The following is a 17,301-nucleotide window of genomic DNA, read 5'->3' as shown; positions in this document are numbered from 1 at the left end:
TTTTTATCGAGAGAGATGTCCTTTCTGAAATTAGAAATTTGCCAATTCTGAAAAATTGGTAGATTTCATAGGTGTGCACTTGCTTTTGAAAAACCATAGCTACAGACACAAAACTAGGGTGTGAGTGGAAGCCTTGATTTTAGAAGAGCTATTAATGCTGTGTCTAACAATAAGGGAAGAAAAAACTTCATCCACTTAGTAACAGCCTTTCTGGATGCACATGATCTGCTTCCTCGGGAATCCACAGATGCATGGAAAAGTAACGGTTCCTTCATGTGGGTACTGTCGTTTAATGGTAATTACATTAAAAATAGGCCATGCCTCCCTCCTGAAATAGGGACAAATCAATGTAAAATTGAATCTGTTGGCGAAGAAATGGTCAAAAACGCTAAGCCAGTTATCACACAGTTCCTCCTGTTTAAAGTAATTGTCCTAAGATTTTCAACCAAATATTTGGCAGCCTTTTAGAGGCTCTTAAGCCCCAAGAATCTGCGTTCTTTTGCCACATTTTTGTTTGTTTGTTTTTCAAATAATGCTAGAATTCTTTGAGAGACTGTACCCGACTTTACATTTAAGTATCCATATTTCTAAAAACTTAAATACTCAAGGTAGCAGTAATACTCCTGACAAGTTTTAATTACATTTAATAATCATAGTGATTTAGGGGTGCCTGAGTGGCTCAGTGGGTTAAGCCTCTGCCTTCAGCTCAGGTCATGATCCTCGGGGTCCTGGGATCAAGCCCCACATTGGGCTTTCTGCTCCGCAGCGGCGGGGGGCTGCTCCACCCACCTACCCACCTCAGCCTGTTTCTCTGGCTTGTGATCTCTGTCAAATAAATACATAAACAAAATCTTTTTTAAAAAATCATGGTGATTTATAAAAATTAAAAAGGACAAAATTGCCATTTTGTGACCAAGGATCTATTACCCCAAATCTTCTAAATCCTAACTTATGAATTCAGAAGGATACAATTTTTTTTTTTTTTTAGATTTTATTTATTTATTTGTCAGAGAGAGAGAGAGCGCGCGCGCAGGAGCACACAAGCAGAGGGAGCAGCAGCCATAGGGAGAGCAGCCTCTCCACTGAGCAGCGAGCCAGATGCAGGGATCTGATCCCAGGACGCTGGAATCATGACCTGAGCAGAAGGCAGACGCTTAACTGACAGAGCCACCCAGGCATCCCTGAAGGATACAATTTTTTTAAATCTCTCAAATTTCATGAGCATGTTTGTTGTGTATTTTGGAAATTGAAACACCAGGTATGAGAATACACCGTGCATTTCTGAGTCTAGCAGTGTCTCTATTTTCCTCACTTTCCATACCAACTTAGTTATGGAAGGAAATAATTCACTTTTATTAGAAATCTATCAAATGTAAAGTGGTAAAAAAAATAACACTAGAAAGAATCTTATCATTTTTAAACTATTTTTCTATTTAATTGGGCCCTCTAGTTTTGCTTCTGTTTTATAAGTAATTTTTTTTAGAATTATAAATTTAAGAAAAGCCTGATGTAGCTTAAACCAAAAGGGTACCATTTTGATAAAAACAAAAAGTTATATAATCCCCAGCAAGGCATGAAGCATATGGTTAGAAGATAATGCCCAAGTTTTAGAGCCTAAAATAAAGAAAGTAATGGGAGAAGACTGGGGTATAATAAGAAGCCACACTGGCTCATTTAAAATGTTTTAAGAATGCTATAGAACTGATTGATAGTTCCTTTGTAATGAGCTGTAAAAGGGTATGGATATAAAAACACCTATAGTGGGCATTTTTAAAGATACATTGGAAGGATGAGACAGTTTTTGTCTAGGGTTTCTGAAATTATAATTTGCATCTTTGTATGGAGTTGTTCATTGTGTTTCCTTAAGGGTGCTATGACCTTTTATGTGGTGTAAAGTTTATAATGGCACTTGTTTATTAAAATATGTTACAAAATATTCTTCCTATAAGCAACATTTGTTATGCTGAGTTGCAAATAAGCAAGGTTGACCAGTTTTGACCAGTGTGTAGATGCAATATTATTTAGTAATACAAGAAGTTACAGGGACCACAATTAGAGGCTTGGGTTCTACTTCCTTCTTGGTGATTATCTTATAGCATGAAGTGAGGCAAGAGGTCTGTTTACTTTTTGCTTTAGTTCCCTTTTCTGTAAATGAAAAATATGTTTTAATAACATTTTGGAGAGGTAATACCTTTCTTCTTAGGAAAAAAAACAATGAATCCTTTACAGTTTTCCCATGAAAAAGGTAAGATTTATTACCATTACTCATTCTGTCCTTTCCCTGACCCCAAACTGTTACTGCCTCCATCTTTCCTGCTTTTTCAAATCTTAGCTTCACATTCTGGCCATTACTGTCTTCCATAATCCTTATCCACCCTCTTTAATTAAAGGGGCAGCTTCATGGTTTTACTCACATATGTTTGTGGGTAGAGGAGAAAACACCTTTATTTATGCCACACTCCCTCTTTTGTATCCTCTGAGAATCTCTGCACATTTCTTCCCCTTGATGAAGCCTTCTGGATCTGCTCCAGCCATTGTGACTCTTATTCTTTTTCTTTTTTTTTTTTTCTTTTTTTTTAATTAAATTTTTTATTTATTTTCAGCATAACAGTATTCATTGTTTTTTCACCACACCCAGTGCTCCATGCAATCTGTGCCCTGTACCACATAGCATTTTAGAGTATCTACTATTTGGTTTCATATTCACTTTAATTTCAAGTATACTTAATGGTCTTCTCACAGCAACTGGATAGTAAGATCTTTAAGAATCTAGGTAGCATAGGGATGCCTGGGTGGCTTAGTCAGTTAAGTGTCTGCCTTCGACGGGGGTCTGGGATTGAGTATCATGTTGGGCTCTTTGCTCAGCGGGGAGCCTGCTACTCCCTCTAACTGCAGCTCCCCCTGCTTGTGCTGCCTCTCTCTCTCTCTCTCTCTCACCTTCTCTCTCTCTAACAAATAAATAAATTCTTAAAAAAAAAAAAAGCCCTAAAAATCAGGTAGCATAATTCCACTTGTATTTTTAACACACGATATACTACAGTGGAGGGGCAAGGTAAGAAGTAAACATTTAAGTAATATTTCTTTTGTACCAAGTATTTTAGTATGTTATGTAATGTTAAGGATAGTATTTAATCCCCTTTTTAATATGTGTGGAAACTGATTCAGAAACTTTGAGTAACCAGCTAGAAAGTGATGGAGCCCATATTCACACTTAATTTTTTCTAGTTCCAAAGCCTCTGCTCTTTGCATTGTATCATGCAATTTAATATTTGTCTAATAATTAGTTATATCATGAATATGGAAGCCAGGTATATATCACACAAGGCAATTAATTTCTTTAAGCTGTAGTTTCTTTAATAGTAAAATAGGTACCAAAATAACACCTGCTTTGTAGGGTTGATGAAAGAGTTAAAGGAGGTAATAATATGTGTTAAACATCTTTCACAGTGTCTGGTTCACAGCAGGTATTTAATAAAAGATAGCTATTATTATTTACTATCCCTTCATTTTTACTTTTCCCTTCACTTTTGTCTGTGATTTTTCTAGTGCATTCATTTATTATTTCAAGATATTTATGTTGAACACTTATGTATGCCAAACGTAGTGCTGGGTCCTAGGGTTTCAGAATAAATAAGACTCACTCCCTGTCCTCAGACAGCTTAATATCTAAAAGGCACATTAGATGATTAAGTAAATAGTCTCAACAAGGCCTAAATGAGTATTATGATGGGGAGAGAATGGGGCAGTATGGGAACTCTAGGTGTTAGGAAGATTCTCCTGAGGAAGTAATACTTAAATAGACACCTGAAAGATTAATGATAGGTTGAAAGTGGGAAAAAGGAAGAGCATATGTTAGACAAAGGAAATAGCATGTGAAGACCAATCAGCAAAAGACAACTATATTCTATGAATTGGAAGGCATTCCAGATTGCTGAAGCAATGTAAAACCAGGAAGAGATAAAGCTAGAAAGAGGGGCTGGATCATAGAATGACTTTAAGGAAATAAGAATGTCTGTTGTCATTCCCTAGATTATTACTGATCTATCCTTCTAGTAACAGACTGCATTTGACCAACCACAGAGGTACTCGTGACCCAGGTAGAATAATTCATAGTTTCTGTCCTCCTGGACACAATGATGACCATGTGACTGAAATCTAGTCAGTGTAAGTCTATCCTTAGGACTTTTTAAACTAGGGATAGTGGTAGCTTTTTTCCTCCGGGACAACTGTTGGGATGTGTGTCCAAGATTGCCAGTGGCCATCTTTTTTTTTTCTTCCTGTAACAGAGAAAGCTTCTCTTTATTAAGAGAGCAAAAGGCCAATATGCAGAGAGTAAATATTACAGTCCCTAGATCTTTCTGTTCCAAGTCCAGCTCTGTGCTGTCTCAGTTTGCTTAGTGAGAAATGCTCCTTATTAGTACAAGCTTTTAAGTAGAAGAATGCCACATTCAAATTTTCTTTTTTTCATATTTTTATTTTTCAAGATTTCTCAGACTCCAGTGTGGTCAGTGGATTAGATAATATCAAGACTGGAAGTCAGGAAACCACGAAGGAGTCTATGAAGCAATCCAGATGAAACATAATACTTTTTACTGTGGTTGGGACAGAAAGGAGAATAAGGCAGATTCCAGAGAAACTTTAATGGTATAGTTGAAACAATTTGCTTATTTAGATGGTATTGGGGCAGGGGGTGGGGAGAGGAGAGTAGGAAGGAGTCAAAGATAGTACCTCTGCTTCTGGATTTAGCCTCTTAGTAAATGGCCCTGCCACTTTTTTAGAGCATAGGAAGCTCTAAGTTTGACTGAAGGATTGAGGTTCAGACTTGTTGAGGTTGAGATGCTATGGAAACTATAGTAGGTAGCCTCTAAAATGACCTCCAGTGATCCCCACTTTCTGGTGCTCATGCCTTTGTGTAATCCTCTCCCCTGCATGTGGGCTGAACCTAGTTACTGGTTTCTAGGAATCCAGATAGGCAAAAGTGATGGGATGTTACTTAAGAGGTTAAGTTACAAAGAGATGGTGACTTGTGTCTTGCTCATCCTCTTTCATTCTGACTTGCTTATTCTTATGGAACATAGCGGCCATTTTTAGTTGCCCTGTGGAGGGTCCTATGTAGCAAGGAACTGAGTCCCAGCAATGAGTGAGGAACTGAATCTAACAACCATGCAGGTGAGCTTGGAAATGGATCTTCCCTTATGAGCCTTGAGATGAGTGTAGCCCTGGAAGGCAATTTGATTGCAGGCCCGAGAGAGACCCTAAGCTAGAAGATAAACTGTCCATATTCCTGACCCACAGAGACTGTGAGGCATGAGTATACATAAATATACATGTTTGGAACTCAGGAGATTGATATGGACTAGAGATAGTAATTTTGAAGTGCATCATTTGTCTCCCCTGCTTAAAATATATGTTGAAGGTAAAGTAAATGAGTATTCTTGAGTACTCTTCTTTTGAAAAGATGAAATGTAGACCACAGACTAATGGACTGTGTAGAGGATAACCTACAACCATGAGGGACCTTAATTACCTGTGTGTAGTCTACCTTGACGAAATTCTGGGAGGAGTGAGGGTAGAAACCATGTTGCCATCAGCTGAAGGATGATGACAGTATTTGGGTTTGAAGAGATTGAGAGAGGGATGGGATTGAAGTGAAGTAGTCTTTAAGAATTTGTTTACGATAAGGGACACTTCAGCATGTGTTTAAATTGTTGGTGAGAAAAAGCCAATAGAGAAATTCAAGGTTGGTTTGTTTTGTGTTTATTTTATTTATTTTTAACTTTTTATTATGGAATATTTTGAACACACAAAGATATAAAGGGAATACCGTAATGAACCTCTGTATACCCATCATCCAGCTCCAACAATTACCAACATTTTACTAATCTGTTATATCTTTCCCCAACTTTTCCCTCTTTCCAGCAGAATAATTTTAATTGAATTTTTTATTGAGATAATTGTAGATTCACATGCAGTTGTAAGAAATAATACATAGAGATTTGGGGGCACCTGGCTGGCTCAGTTGGTAGAGCATGCAGCTCTTGGTCTTAGGATCATGAGTTTGAACCTCATGTTGGGTGTAGAGATTACTTAAATATATAAACTTAAGGGAAAAAAAAAAAGAAAATACATAGGACTTCTTGTATACTTTCCCCGTTTTCCGCCAAGTCTAAAAACCCTTTGCCTAGATCCCCAAATTTTTCTCCTGTATTTTTTCCTAAAAGTTTATAGTTTTGCATTTTACATTTAAATTTATTATCTATTTTGAGTTAATTTTTGTTTATAGTGTGAGATATAGATTAAAATTCATTCTTCAGCGGAGTATTTTTTTAAGATTTTATTTATTTATTTGACAGTGAGATAGAGAGAGCACAAGCAGGTAGAGTGGCAGGCAGAGGGGAAGGGAGAAGCTGGCTCCTCACTGAGCAAGGAGCCCAATGCAGGGCTTGATGTGGGGCTCGATCCCAGGACCCTGGGATTATGACCTGAGCTGAAGGCAGATGCCCAACCTACTGAGCCACCCAGGTGCACCTTAAGTGGAGTATTTCAAAATAAATCCCAGATAACAAGATATTTCATCATTTCAATAAAGTTGTTTCTTAAGACCGTTATCATTCCTGATGAAACTGACAAAAACTCCTTAATATTTTGTAATAGTCTACATTCTGATTTTCCTCATTGCTCATAAAAAGTCTTTTTGTAATTGTGTTGAGTCTGAATCTAAAGTCCGTGTAGTATGCTTAACCCTTAGGTATCTGTTTCATTCTTGAAGAGCATCTCCTCTTTTTTCATGGCTTTGACTTCTTGAAGAGACTACGTTAATTGTTCAGTGGAGCGTGCCACTTTCTAGATTCCTCTGATTGCTTCCTTGCCCTCAGAATACTACTATTTGGAGAGACAAGTATAATAATAAATAATAAATTTTTTAAAATTTAAAACAAATTTTTTAAATAAAATAAATAAATAAACAATTGTAAATGTGCTGACTGAAAGAACAGAATGGGTTGTTATTTAAAGAATAACACAGAAGGACTCCTTGAGGTGAAATTGGAATTGAGACTTGAAATAGGAAGAGAAGCATTCCAGGCAGAGGGAATATTACATGTGAAAGTTCAGAAGAGGGAAACAATTGTGCTTGGAAAAAGTCTTCAAAGAAGGTAATGTGGCTGGAGTTTGGTGTATAACAATGACATATCATTGGAGAAGTAGGCAGGAGCTAGATCATGCCCAACTTTATAGCCAAGACTAAAGAGTTTAAAAAGATTTTCTAAGTGCAAAGGAGTGCTGTGGAAGAATATTCAAATGTAGAGTAATCTGGCCCTACTGATGTTTTTAAATGCTCACCCTGGCAGCCTTGTAAAGACTGACTGGCAATACAGGATGGGGGTAGGAGAATGGAAAGGGGGGAACAAAGGTAGAAAGTGGAAAACCTATTAGGCTATGCAGTCATGTATAGTCCAGGCAAGAAATGATGGCTCCTTGTATTAGAGTGTTGATGGGGAGCTGGATAACTTTTGTAGGTAAAATGGACAAAAACAAGGTAATTGATTGGAAATGGATGGTGTGAGAGGAGGGGCTATAAAGGATAACCCAGTTTTTGGCTTGAACAGTGGAATGGATGGTGACTCATTTTCACAGATGATTTCTGCCTGCCAGTTTTATAGAGACCACCAATAGTCTTGAGCAGTGGAAATGTAATCAAGGCAAAAGGACTCACAGTGACTCCCAAACCCCTGGCTGAAACCAGGCAGGCCCATCAAGCAACCCATCTCAAAATATCCATAGGCCATAACTAACCAATGGGCTACTTACAACCAGGTACAGTTACCAAAAAAGGGAAAATTCCATACATCCCCATATCTCCTCACCTTCCCCCTTTATTTATTTATTTTTTGTTCTTATATTTGAGAGAGAGAGAGAAAGAAAGCTCAAGCAGGGGGGAGGGCCAGAGGGAGAGAATCTCCAGCAGACCCTGTGCTGACCATGGAGACTGACACAGGGCTCAAACCCACCACCCTGAGATTATGGCCTGAGCTGAAATCAAGAATTGGATGCTTAACCGACTGAGCCACCCAGGCGTGTTTTTCTGTATTCGTAGATTCTATTTGTAATTATCTTGTTTAGAATTTTATCAGCTTTCCTTTTTTGTTGTTTTGTTTTTTGACATGAGATTTCCCAAGTGAAAAATCATTAATACTTTTCTTTATTTAGAAAATCTTTTATTTGCCAGATTTTAACATTGTTACATAACTTTCCAAAACAGAGTTAGGAACATTTCCATTTTGATATGTACCATGGAATAATTTTTTTTTAAGATTTTTTTTTTAAAGATTTTATTTATTTGACAGACAGAGATCACAAGTAGGCAGAGAGGCAGGCAGAGAGAGAGAGAAGAGGAAGCAGGCTCCCTGCGAAGTAGACAGCCCGATGTGGGGCTCGATCCCAGGGTCCTGGGATCATGACCTGAGCCGAAAGCAGAGGCTTTAACCCACTGAGCCACCCAGGTGCCCCCTTTTTTTAAGATTTTTTGAAGATTTATTTATTTATTTGTCAGAGAGCGAGAGAGAGGGAGCACACAAGCCGGGGGTGGGGAGCAGGCCGAGGGAAAAACATGCTCCCCACTGAGCCAAGGGTCCTTTGTGGGACCCAATCCCAAGTTGAACCAACTGAGCCACCGAGGCGTCCCATCCATGCAATAATGTAAATAAATAGGAATTACCCATAACAGAAGACCAAGAAAAATTCATCCATGAACTTCCTAGGCATGAGACTTGTTTTTGAAATTATTCCATGTTTGTTAGAGAGACTGTGTTTTCTATATTTTCTTGAGTCCACATGGGCAATTTTTAATTTTTCTAGTTTGTCATCCTTTTCACTCAGGTTTTCACATTGATTAACTTAGGGATAAAATTTTAAGTTCCTGGTTTTTCACAGTTGTATATAATTTTTTACACTTTGCCCCTTTTGGCTAGATTAACTGAGACATCTCTTCATTATTACTTAAACTGTCTCTTGGCATCACTTATCAATTTTATTGTTTTTTCCATAATCATTAATTTCTGCTTTTTCCTTATTTCACCTTGTAAGCTTAGTTTAAATACTTTTATTTCTTTTTGAGCTTCTTGAATGAATTCATACTTAATTTTTATTTGATTTTATAAAATAAGATTATGAATTTTCTTGTGAGAATAATTTTACCCACATACAAAAGACTTTGATATTAGGATTTTTATTATAAACATTTTCTAGGGGCTCGTGGGTGGCTCAATCGGTTTAGAGTCTGCCTTCAGCTCAGTCCCTGGGTCCTGGGACACAGCCCCACATCAGGCTCCCTGCTCAGTAGGAGTCTGGGGGTGCCTGGGTGGCTTAGTGGGTTAAAGCCTCTGCCTTCGGCTCGGGTCATGATCCCAGGGTCCTGGGATTGAGCCCCACATTGGGCTCTCTGCTCCGTGGAGAGCCTGCTTTCTCCTCTCTCTCTGCCTGCCTCTCTGCCTACTTGTGATCTCTGTCTGTCAAATAAATAAATACAATCTTAAAAAAAAAAAAAATCTCAGTAGGGAGACTGCTTCTCCCTCTCCCTCTGTTCCTCCCCCGTGTTTGTGCTCTCTCTCTCTCAAATAAATAAAAAATCTTTAATAAACAAACATTTTCTAGATACTCTGTGTTGGAAGTTGTTTTTTTTTTTTAATTTTAAATTTTTTTATTTTAATAAACATATAATGTATTTTTATCCCCAGGGGTACGGGTCTGTGAATCGCCAGGTTTACACATTTCACAGCACTCATCATAGCCCATACCCTCCCCAATGTCCATTTCCCCACCACCCTCTCCCGTTCCCCCTCACCCCCGCAACCCTCAGTCTGTTTCTTGAGATTGAGTCTTTTATGGTTTGTCTCCCTCCCAATCCCATCTTTTCATTTTTTCTTTTCCTACCTCCCCCCAACCCCCCCGCCTTGTATCTCCACTTCCTCATATCAAAGAGATCATATGATAGTTGTCTTTCTCCGATTGACTTATTTCGCTAAGCATGATACCCTTTAGTTCCATCCACGTCGTCGCAAATGGCAAGATTTCATGTCTTTTGATGGCTGCATAGTATTCCACTGTGTATACAAACCACATCTTCTTTATCCATTCATCTGTTGATGGACATCTAGGCTCTTTCCACAGTTTGGCTATTGTGGACATTGCTGCTATAAACATTCGGGTTCACGTGCCCCTTTGGAGCACCACGTTTGTATCTTTAGGATATATACCCAGTAGTGCAATCGCTGGGTCGTAGGGTAGCTCTATTTTCAGTTTTTTGAGGAACCTCCACACTGTTTTCCAGAGTGGTTGCACCAGCTTGCATTCCCACCAACAGTGTAGGAGGGTTCCCCTCTCTCCGCATCCTTGCCAGCATCTGTCATTTCTTGACTTGTTAATTTTAGCCATTCTGACTGGTGTGAGGTGGTATCTCATTTTGGTTTTGATTTGTATTTCCCTGATGCCGAGTGATGTGGAGCATTTTTTCATGTGTCTGTTGGCCATCTGGATGTCTTCTTTGCAGAAATGTCTGTTCATGTCCTCTGCCCATTTCTTGACTGGATTATTTGTTCTTTGGGTATTGAGTTTGATAAGCTCTTTATAGATTTTGGATACTAGCCCTTTATCTGATATGTCGTTTGCAAATATCTTCTCCCATTCTGTCAGTTGTCTTTTGGTTTTGTTCACTGTTTCCTTTGCTGTGCAAAAGCTTTTGATCTTGATGAAATCTCAATAGTTCATTTTTGCCCTTGCTTCTGTTGCCTTTGGCAATGTTCCTAGGAAGAAGTTGCTGCGGTTGAGGTCATAGAGGTTGCTGCCTGCATTCTCCTCAAGGATTTTGATAGATTCCTTTCTCACATTGAGGTCCTTCATCCATTTTGAGTCTATTTTTGTGTGTGGTGTAAGGAAATGGTCCAATTTCATTTTTCTGCAAGTGGCTGTCCAATTTTCCCAGCACCATTTGTTGAAGAGGCTGTCTTTTTTCCATTGGATATTCTTTCATGCTTTGTCGAAGATTAGTTGACCATAGAGTTGAGGGTCTATTTCTGGCCTCTCTATTCTGTTCCATTGGTCTATATGTCTGTTTTTGTGCCAGTACCATACTGTCTTGATGATGACAGCTTTGTAATAGAGCTTGAAGTCTGGAATTGTGATGCCACCGACTTTGGCTTTCTTTTTCAATATTCCTTTGGCTATTCGAGGTCTTTTCTGGTTCCATATAAATTTTAGGATTATTTGTTCTATTTCATTAACAAAAATGGGTGGGATTTTGATAGGGATTGCATTAAATGTGTAGATTGCTTTAGGTAGAATAGACATTTTCACAATATTTGTTCTTCCAATCCATGAGCATGGAATATTTTTCCATTTCTTTGTGTCTTCCTCAATTTCTTTCATGAGTACTTTAATAGTTTTCTGAGTATAGATTCTTTGCCTCTTTGGTTAGATTTATTCCTAGGTACCTTATGGTTTTGGGTGCGATTGTAAATGGGACTGACTCCTCAATTTCTCTTTCTTCTGTCTTGTTGTTAGTGTAAAGAAATGCGACTGATTTCTGTGCATTGACTTTATATCCTGACACTTTACTGAATTCCTGTATAAGTTCTAGCAGTTTTGGAGTGGAGCCTTTTGGGTTTTCCACATATAGTATCATATCATCTGCAAAGAGTGATAGTTTGACTTCTTCTTTGCCAATTTGGATGCCTTTAATTTCTTTTTGTTGTCTGATTGCTGAGGCTAGGACTTCTAGTACTATGTTGAACAGCAGTGGTGATAACGGACATCCCTGCCGTGTTCCTGACCTTAGTGGAAAAACTTTCAGTTTTTCTCCATTGAGAATGATATTTGCGGTGGGTTTTTCATAGATGGCTTTGATAATATTGAGGTATGTGCCTTCTATCCCTACACTTTGAAGAGTTTTAATCAGGAAGGGATGCTGCACTTTGTCAAATGCTTTTTCAGCATCTATTGAGAGTATCATATGGTTCTTACTCTTTCTTTTATTAATGTATTGTATCACATTGATGGATTTGTGGATGTTGAACCAACCTTGCAGCCCTGGAATAAATCCCACTTGGTCGTGGTGAATAATCATTTTAATGTACTGTTGGATCCTATTGGCCAGTATTTTGGTGAGAATTTTCGCATCTGTGTTCATCAAAGATATTGGTCTGTAATTCTCTTTTTTGGTGGGATCCTTGTCTGGTTTTGGGATCAAGGTGATGCTGGCCTCATAGAATGAGTTTGGAAGTTTTCCTTCCATTTCTATTTTTTGGAACAGTTTCAGGAGAATAGGAATTAATTCTTCTTTAAATGTTTGGTAGAATTCCCCTGGGAAGCCGTCTGGTCCTGGACTTTTGTTTCTTTGGAGATTTTTGATGACTGTTTCAATCTCCTTACAGGTTATGGGTCTGTTCAGGTTATCTATTTCTTCCTGGTTCAGTTGTGGTAGTTTATACATCTCCAGAAATGTATCCATTTCTTCCAGATTGTCAAATTTGTTGGCGTAGAGTTGCTCGTAGTATGTTCTTATAATTGTTTGTATTTCTTTGGTGTTGGTTGTGATCTCTCCTCTTTCATTCATGATTTTATTTATTTGCGTCCTTTCTCTTTTCTTTTTGATAAGTCTGGCCAGGGGCTTATCAATCTTATTAATTCTTTCAAAGAACCAGCTCCTAGTTTTGTTGATTTGTTCTATTGTTTTTTTTAGTTTCTATTTCATTGATTTCTGCTCTGATCTTTATGATTTCTCTTCTCCTGCTGGGTTTAGGCTTTCTTTGTTGTTCTCTCTCCAGCTCCTTTAGGTGTAGGGTTAGGTTGTATATTTGAGACTTTTCTTGTTTCTTGAGAAAGGCTTGCACCGCTGTATATTTTCCTCTCAGGACAGCCTTTGTTGTGTCCCACAGATTTTGAACCGTTGTGTTTTCATTATGATTTGTTTCCATGAATTTTTTCAATTCTTCTTTAATTTCCTGGTTGACCCATTCATTTTTTAGAAGGATGCTGTTTAGTCTCCATGTATTTGCATTCCTTCCAAATTTCCTCTTGTGATTGAGTTCTAGCTTCAGAGCATTGTGGTCTGAAAATATGCAGGGAATGATCTCAATCTTTTGGTACCGATTGAGACCTGATTTATGACCCAGGATGTGGTCTATTCTGGAGAATGTTCCATGTGCACTAGAGAAGAATGTATATTCAGTTGCTTTGGGATGGAATGTTCTGAATATATCTGTGATGTCCATCTGGTCCAGTGTGTCATTTAAGGCCTTTATTTCCTTATTGATCTTTTGCTTAGATGATCTGTCCATTTCAGTGAGGGGAGTGTTAAAGTCCCCTGCTATTATTGTATTACTGTCGATGTATTTCTTTGATTTTGTTATTAATTGGTTTATATAGTTGGCTGCTCCCATGTTAGGGGCATAGATATTTAAGATTGTTAGGTCTTCTTGTTGGACAGACCCTTTGAGTATGATATAGTGTCCTTCCTCATCTCTTATTATAGTCTTTGGCTTAAAATCTAATTGATCTGATATAAGGATTGCCACACCAGCTTTCTTCTGATGTCCATTAGCATGGTACATTGTTTTCCACCCCCTCACTTTAAATCTGGAGGTGTCTTCGGGTCTAAAATGAGTTTCTTGTAGGCAGCATATTGATGGGTTTTGTTTTTTTATCCATTCTGATACCCTGTGTCTTTTGATTGGGGCATTGAGCCCATTCACATTCAGGGTAACTATGGAGAGATATGAATTTAGTGCCATTGTATTGCCTGTAAGGTGACTGTTACTGTATATTGTCTCTGTTTCTTTCTGATCTACTACTTTTAGGGTCTCTCTTTGCTTAGAGGACCCCTTTCAATATTTCCTGTAGAGCTGGTTTGGTGTTTGCAAATTCTTTCAGCTTTTGTTTGTCCTGGAAGCTCTTTATCTCTCCTTCTATTTTCAATGATAGCCTAGCCGGATATAGTATTCTTGGCTGCATGTTCTTCTCATTTAGTGCTCTGAATATATCATGCCAGTTCTTTATGGCCTGCCAGGTCTCTGTGGATAGGTCCGCTGCCAATCTAATGTTTTTACCCTTGTATGTTACAGACTTCTTTTCCCAGGCTGCTTTCAGGATTTTCTCTTTGTCGCTAAGACTTGTAAATTTTACTATCAGGTGACGAGGTGTGGACCTATTTTTATTGATTTTGAGGGGCGTTCTTAGCATCTCCTGGATTTTGATGTTTGTTCCCTTTGCCATATTAGGGAAATTCTCTCCAATAATTGTCTCCAATATACCTTCTGCTCCCCTCTCTCTTTCTTCTTCTTCTGGAATCCCAATTATTCTAATGTTGTGTCGTCTTATGGTGTCGCTTATCTCTCGAATTCTCTCCTCGTGGTCCAGTATTTGTTTGTCTCTCTTTTGCTCAGCTTCTTTATTCTCTGTCATTTGGTCTTCTATGTCACTAATTCTTTCTTCTGCCTCATTTATCCTAGCAGTGAGAGCTTCCATTTTTTATTGCATCTCATTAATAGCTTTTTTGATTTCAACTTGGTTAGATTTTAGTTCTTTTATTTCTCCAGAAAGGGCTTTTATCTCTCCAGAGAGGGTTTCTCTAATATCTTCTATGCCTTTTTCGAGCCCGGCTAGAACCTTGAGAATTGTCATTCTGAATTCTAGATCTGTCATGTTACCAATGTCCGTATTGATTAGGTCTCCAGCCTTTGGTACAGCCTCTTGTTCTTTTTTTTGAGGTGAGTTTTTCCGCCTTGTCATTTTGTCCAGATAAGATTTGCTTTCTCCTGCTGTGGAATTCCGCTGTTCTTGGTGACTGAAGTTGGTTTTGGATGGGTTTCTTGTTGATCTTCTGGGGGAGGGGCCTGTTGTAGTGATTCTCAAGTGTCCTTGCTGCAGGTGGAATTGCACCGCCCTTGCCAGGGGCCGGGCTAAGTAATCCGCTCGGGTTTGCTTTCGGGAGCTTTTGTTCCCTGAGTGCTTTCCGTAGAGTTCCGGAGGACGGGAATGAAGATGGCGGCCTCCCAGTCTCTTGGCCCGAAGGAGCCGAGAGCTTGGGGTTCCGCTCCTCAGTGCGCTCTCAGAACAAAGCGCCCAACCGCCCCGCCTCCCTGGCCTGCGGTCGCGCCTTGAGGAAAGCAGTCAATTGCTGGAGCTGGAGAAAAGCGCCGGGTCACTTCTGTCTCCGTGGCCTCCGGCCGCTCCGAGCCCACCCAGCCTGCGACCGGCACAAGGTAACCCCGGGCTTAGAGCTCGCTCCTCAGCTTTGTCGCTGTAGCCGGCTTCCCCGCTCTAATACCTGCGAGCTCTGCGGCACTCAGACACCCCCGGTCCTTCTGTGACCCGGCGGGACCTGGGGTTATGCTGACCCCGCCTGGGTTTCCCCACGGTTTAGCCTCTGGAGCGATGTCTCCCACTGGAGCTGACTTTTAAAAGTCCCGATTTTGTGCTCCGTCGCTCTGCAGCTTCCCGGGAGCCGGCCCCTCCCCCTGGGGTCTATCTTCCCGTCGCTTTGGATTCACTTCTCCGCAAGTCCTGCCTTTCAGAAAGTGATCGATTTTCTGTTTCTAGAATTGTTGCTCTTCTTCTCTTCGATTTCCCGTTGGATTTGTAGGTGTTCACAATGGTTAGATAAGCTATCTAGCTGATCTCTTGCTACCCGATGTCGTCTCAGCCTGCTACTTATCCGCCATCTTGACTCCTCTCTCTCTGTGTTTGAAGTTTTAATTCGTAATCCCTGTAGGTTATAAAATTCAACATTAGTCTCTTAGATGATGGTGGGAATGTTGAGGGAGAGTTGTTGATTTTAGATAGGATGATTAGGGAAAGGCCTATCAGGTAAATTCACAGACTGCAATGAAGTGAGGGAATGGTAAGAGCAAAAGCCTTGATAAGTTGTCTTAAGTTTTATTTAATTGGAAGATGTAATCTCAGGTCTAGTTCTGTATTTAACCTATTCTGTCTTTCAACTTCAGTGATACTAATTCAGAGCCCACTTGTTTGCATAATTAGTACTAATATCACATTTGGCTACAAGGCAATCATAAACACAAATACCTGTATCAAAATATTTAGACTACCAGTGTAATACAGAATTTAACTTCTCATCTATTACTCTTGAACCCCTGAGAATATGGGCATGTTTCCACAGAAGTCCCAGTTTGAGAACTAGTATCCTTATACATTATTCTTTAGACATTTTCCTACTTCAATCCCAAGGGAAGGGATAAAGGGAGGAACAATAGTGAGTCATCTTGTATTCATGTTTGATTGGAGTTTTTGTTGATCAGTAACTGGAGTGAAGGCATTTGGTCTTTCCCTTGGCTGCTTATAGCCCCCAAGCATTTTCCCTCCACATTGTGAGATAACATGGGAGAGCTTTCAGAATTTTATCTACTTAATTTTCCATACTATTTACACTATCAGTACTTGTATTGCCCATTCTCTAAGTAATCCAAATGGATTTCCAGCATTTTCTTCCATTTTGGTTAAAATTGTTCTGTATCTAGTTAGTACTTCTTCAGGTGTATTGCTTGAGTTTAGGACACTCATGTAGTTTCAGCATTGGTGGTATATTCTTCCAATTTCCACCTATTTATCCTCTTTGCTTTGGGTTTGGAGAACGGACTTCTAGTAATCCTGCACCTATGCAGCTGTTTTCTTAGAAGTCTACTTTTCTCAGTTTTACTGAATGGTTAAGGAAAAGTCTTTCCTCTAAGTCATGTGTTGGGATAACTTCATTTTAATGTTAAAACTGACAATTTATTATGTTTGTTTAAATTGTTTGACAGGTTGGAATCCGAGGTACTGATATAGTTGTGCTTGGAGTAGAAAAAAAATCTGTTGCCAAGCTTCAAGATGAAAGAACTGTAAGGAAAATCTGTGCCCTTGATGACCATGTTTGCATGGCTTTTGCAGGTACTTATTGAACTACAGTAATAATACAGAGTATCATAGTATAGTAGGGTAACACAGTTGGCCCCTTCTACAGTCATCCTGCTACACTTTTTTTTTTTTTTTAAGATTCTATTTATTTATTTGACAGAGATCACAAGTAGGCAGAGAGGCAGGCAGAGAGAGAGGGGGGAAGCAGGATCCCCACTGAGCGGAGAGCCTGATGCGGGGCTCGATCCCAGGACCTTGAGATCATGACCTGAGCCGAAGGCAGAGGCCCAACCACTGAGACACCCAGGCGCCCCCATTTCTTAACACAAACAGTATATCATATCTTTTCTGGAAGATCACATCTATATAAATATGGATTTCGATAATTAGTTTTGA

The 17,301-nt window shown here is 39.2% G+C and overlaps 1 protein-coding gene across 1 annotated transcript in view; it reads left to right on the top strand.

Annotated features, from left to right (window-relative positions):
• Nucleotides 1-5,163: 5,163 nt before the first annotated feature.
• Nucleotides 5,164-17,301, top strand: part of PSMA8 (proteasome 20S subunit alpha 8) — a gene marked incomplete at both ends in the record, with an annotated part of 40,287 nt that continues 28,149 nt past the window's right edge. Inside the window, 2 exons of the mRNA XM_080821607.1 lie at nt 5,164-5,169; nt 16,812-16,938. Of these exons, the coding sequence (XP_080677733.1) occupies nt 5,164-5,169; nt 16,812-16,938 (133 nt within the window). The remainder of the gene's footprint in view (nt 5,170-16,811; nt 16,939-17,301) is intronic.

This window comes from Martes martes (genome assembly GCF_963455335.1).
Source record: "Martes martes genome assembly, chromosome: 13".
NCBI lineage: Eukaryota > Metazoa > Chordata > Mammalia > Carnivora > Mustelidae > Martes > Martes martes.
The sequence above is the reverse complement of the archived record's forward strand: the minus strand, read 5'-3'. Positions and strand labels throughout refer to the sequence as shown.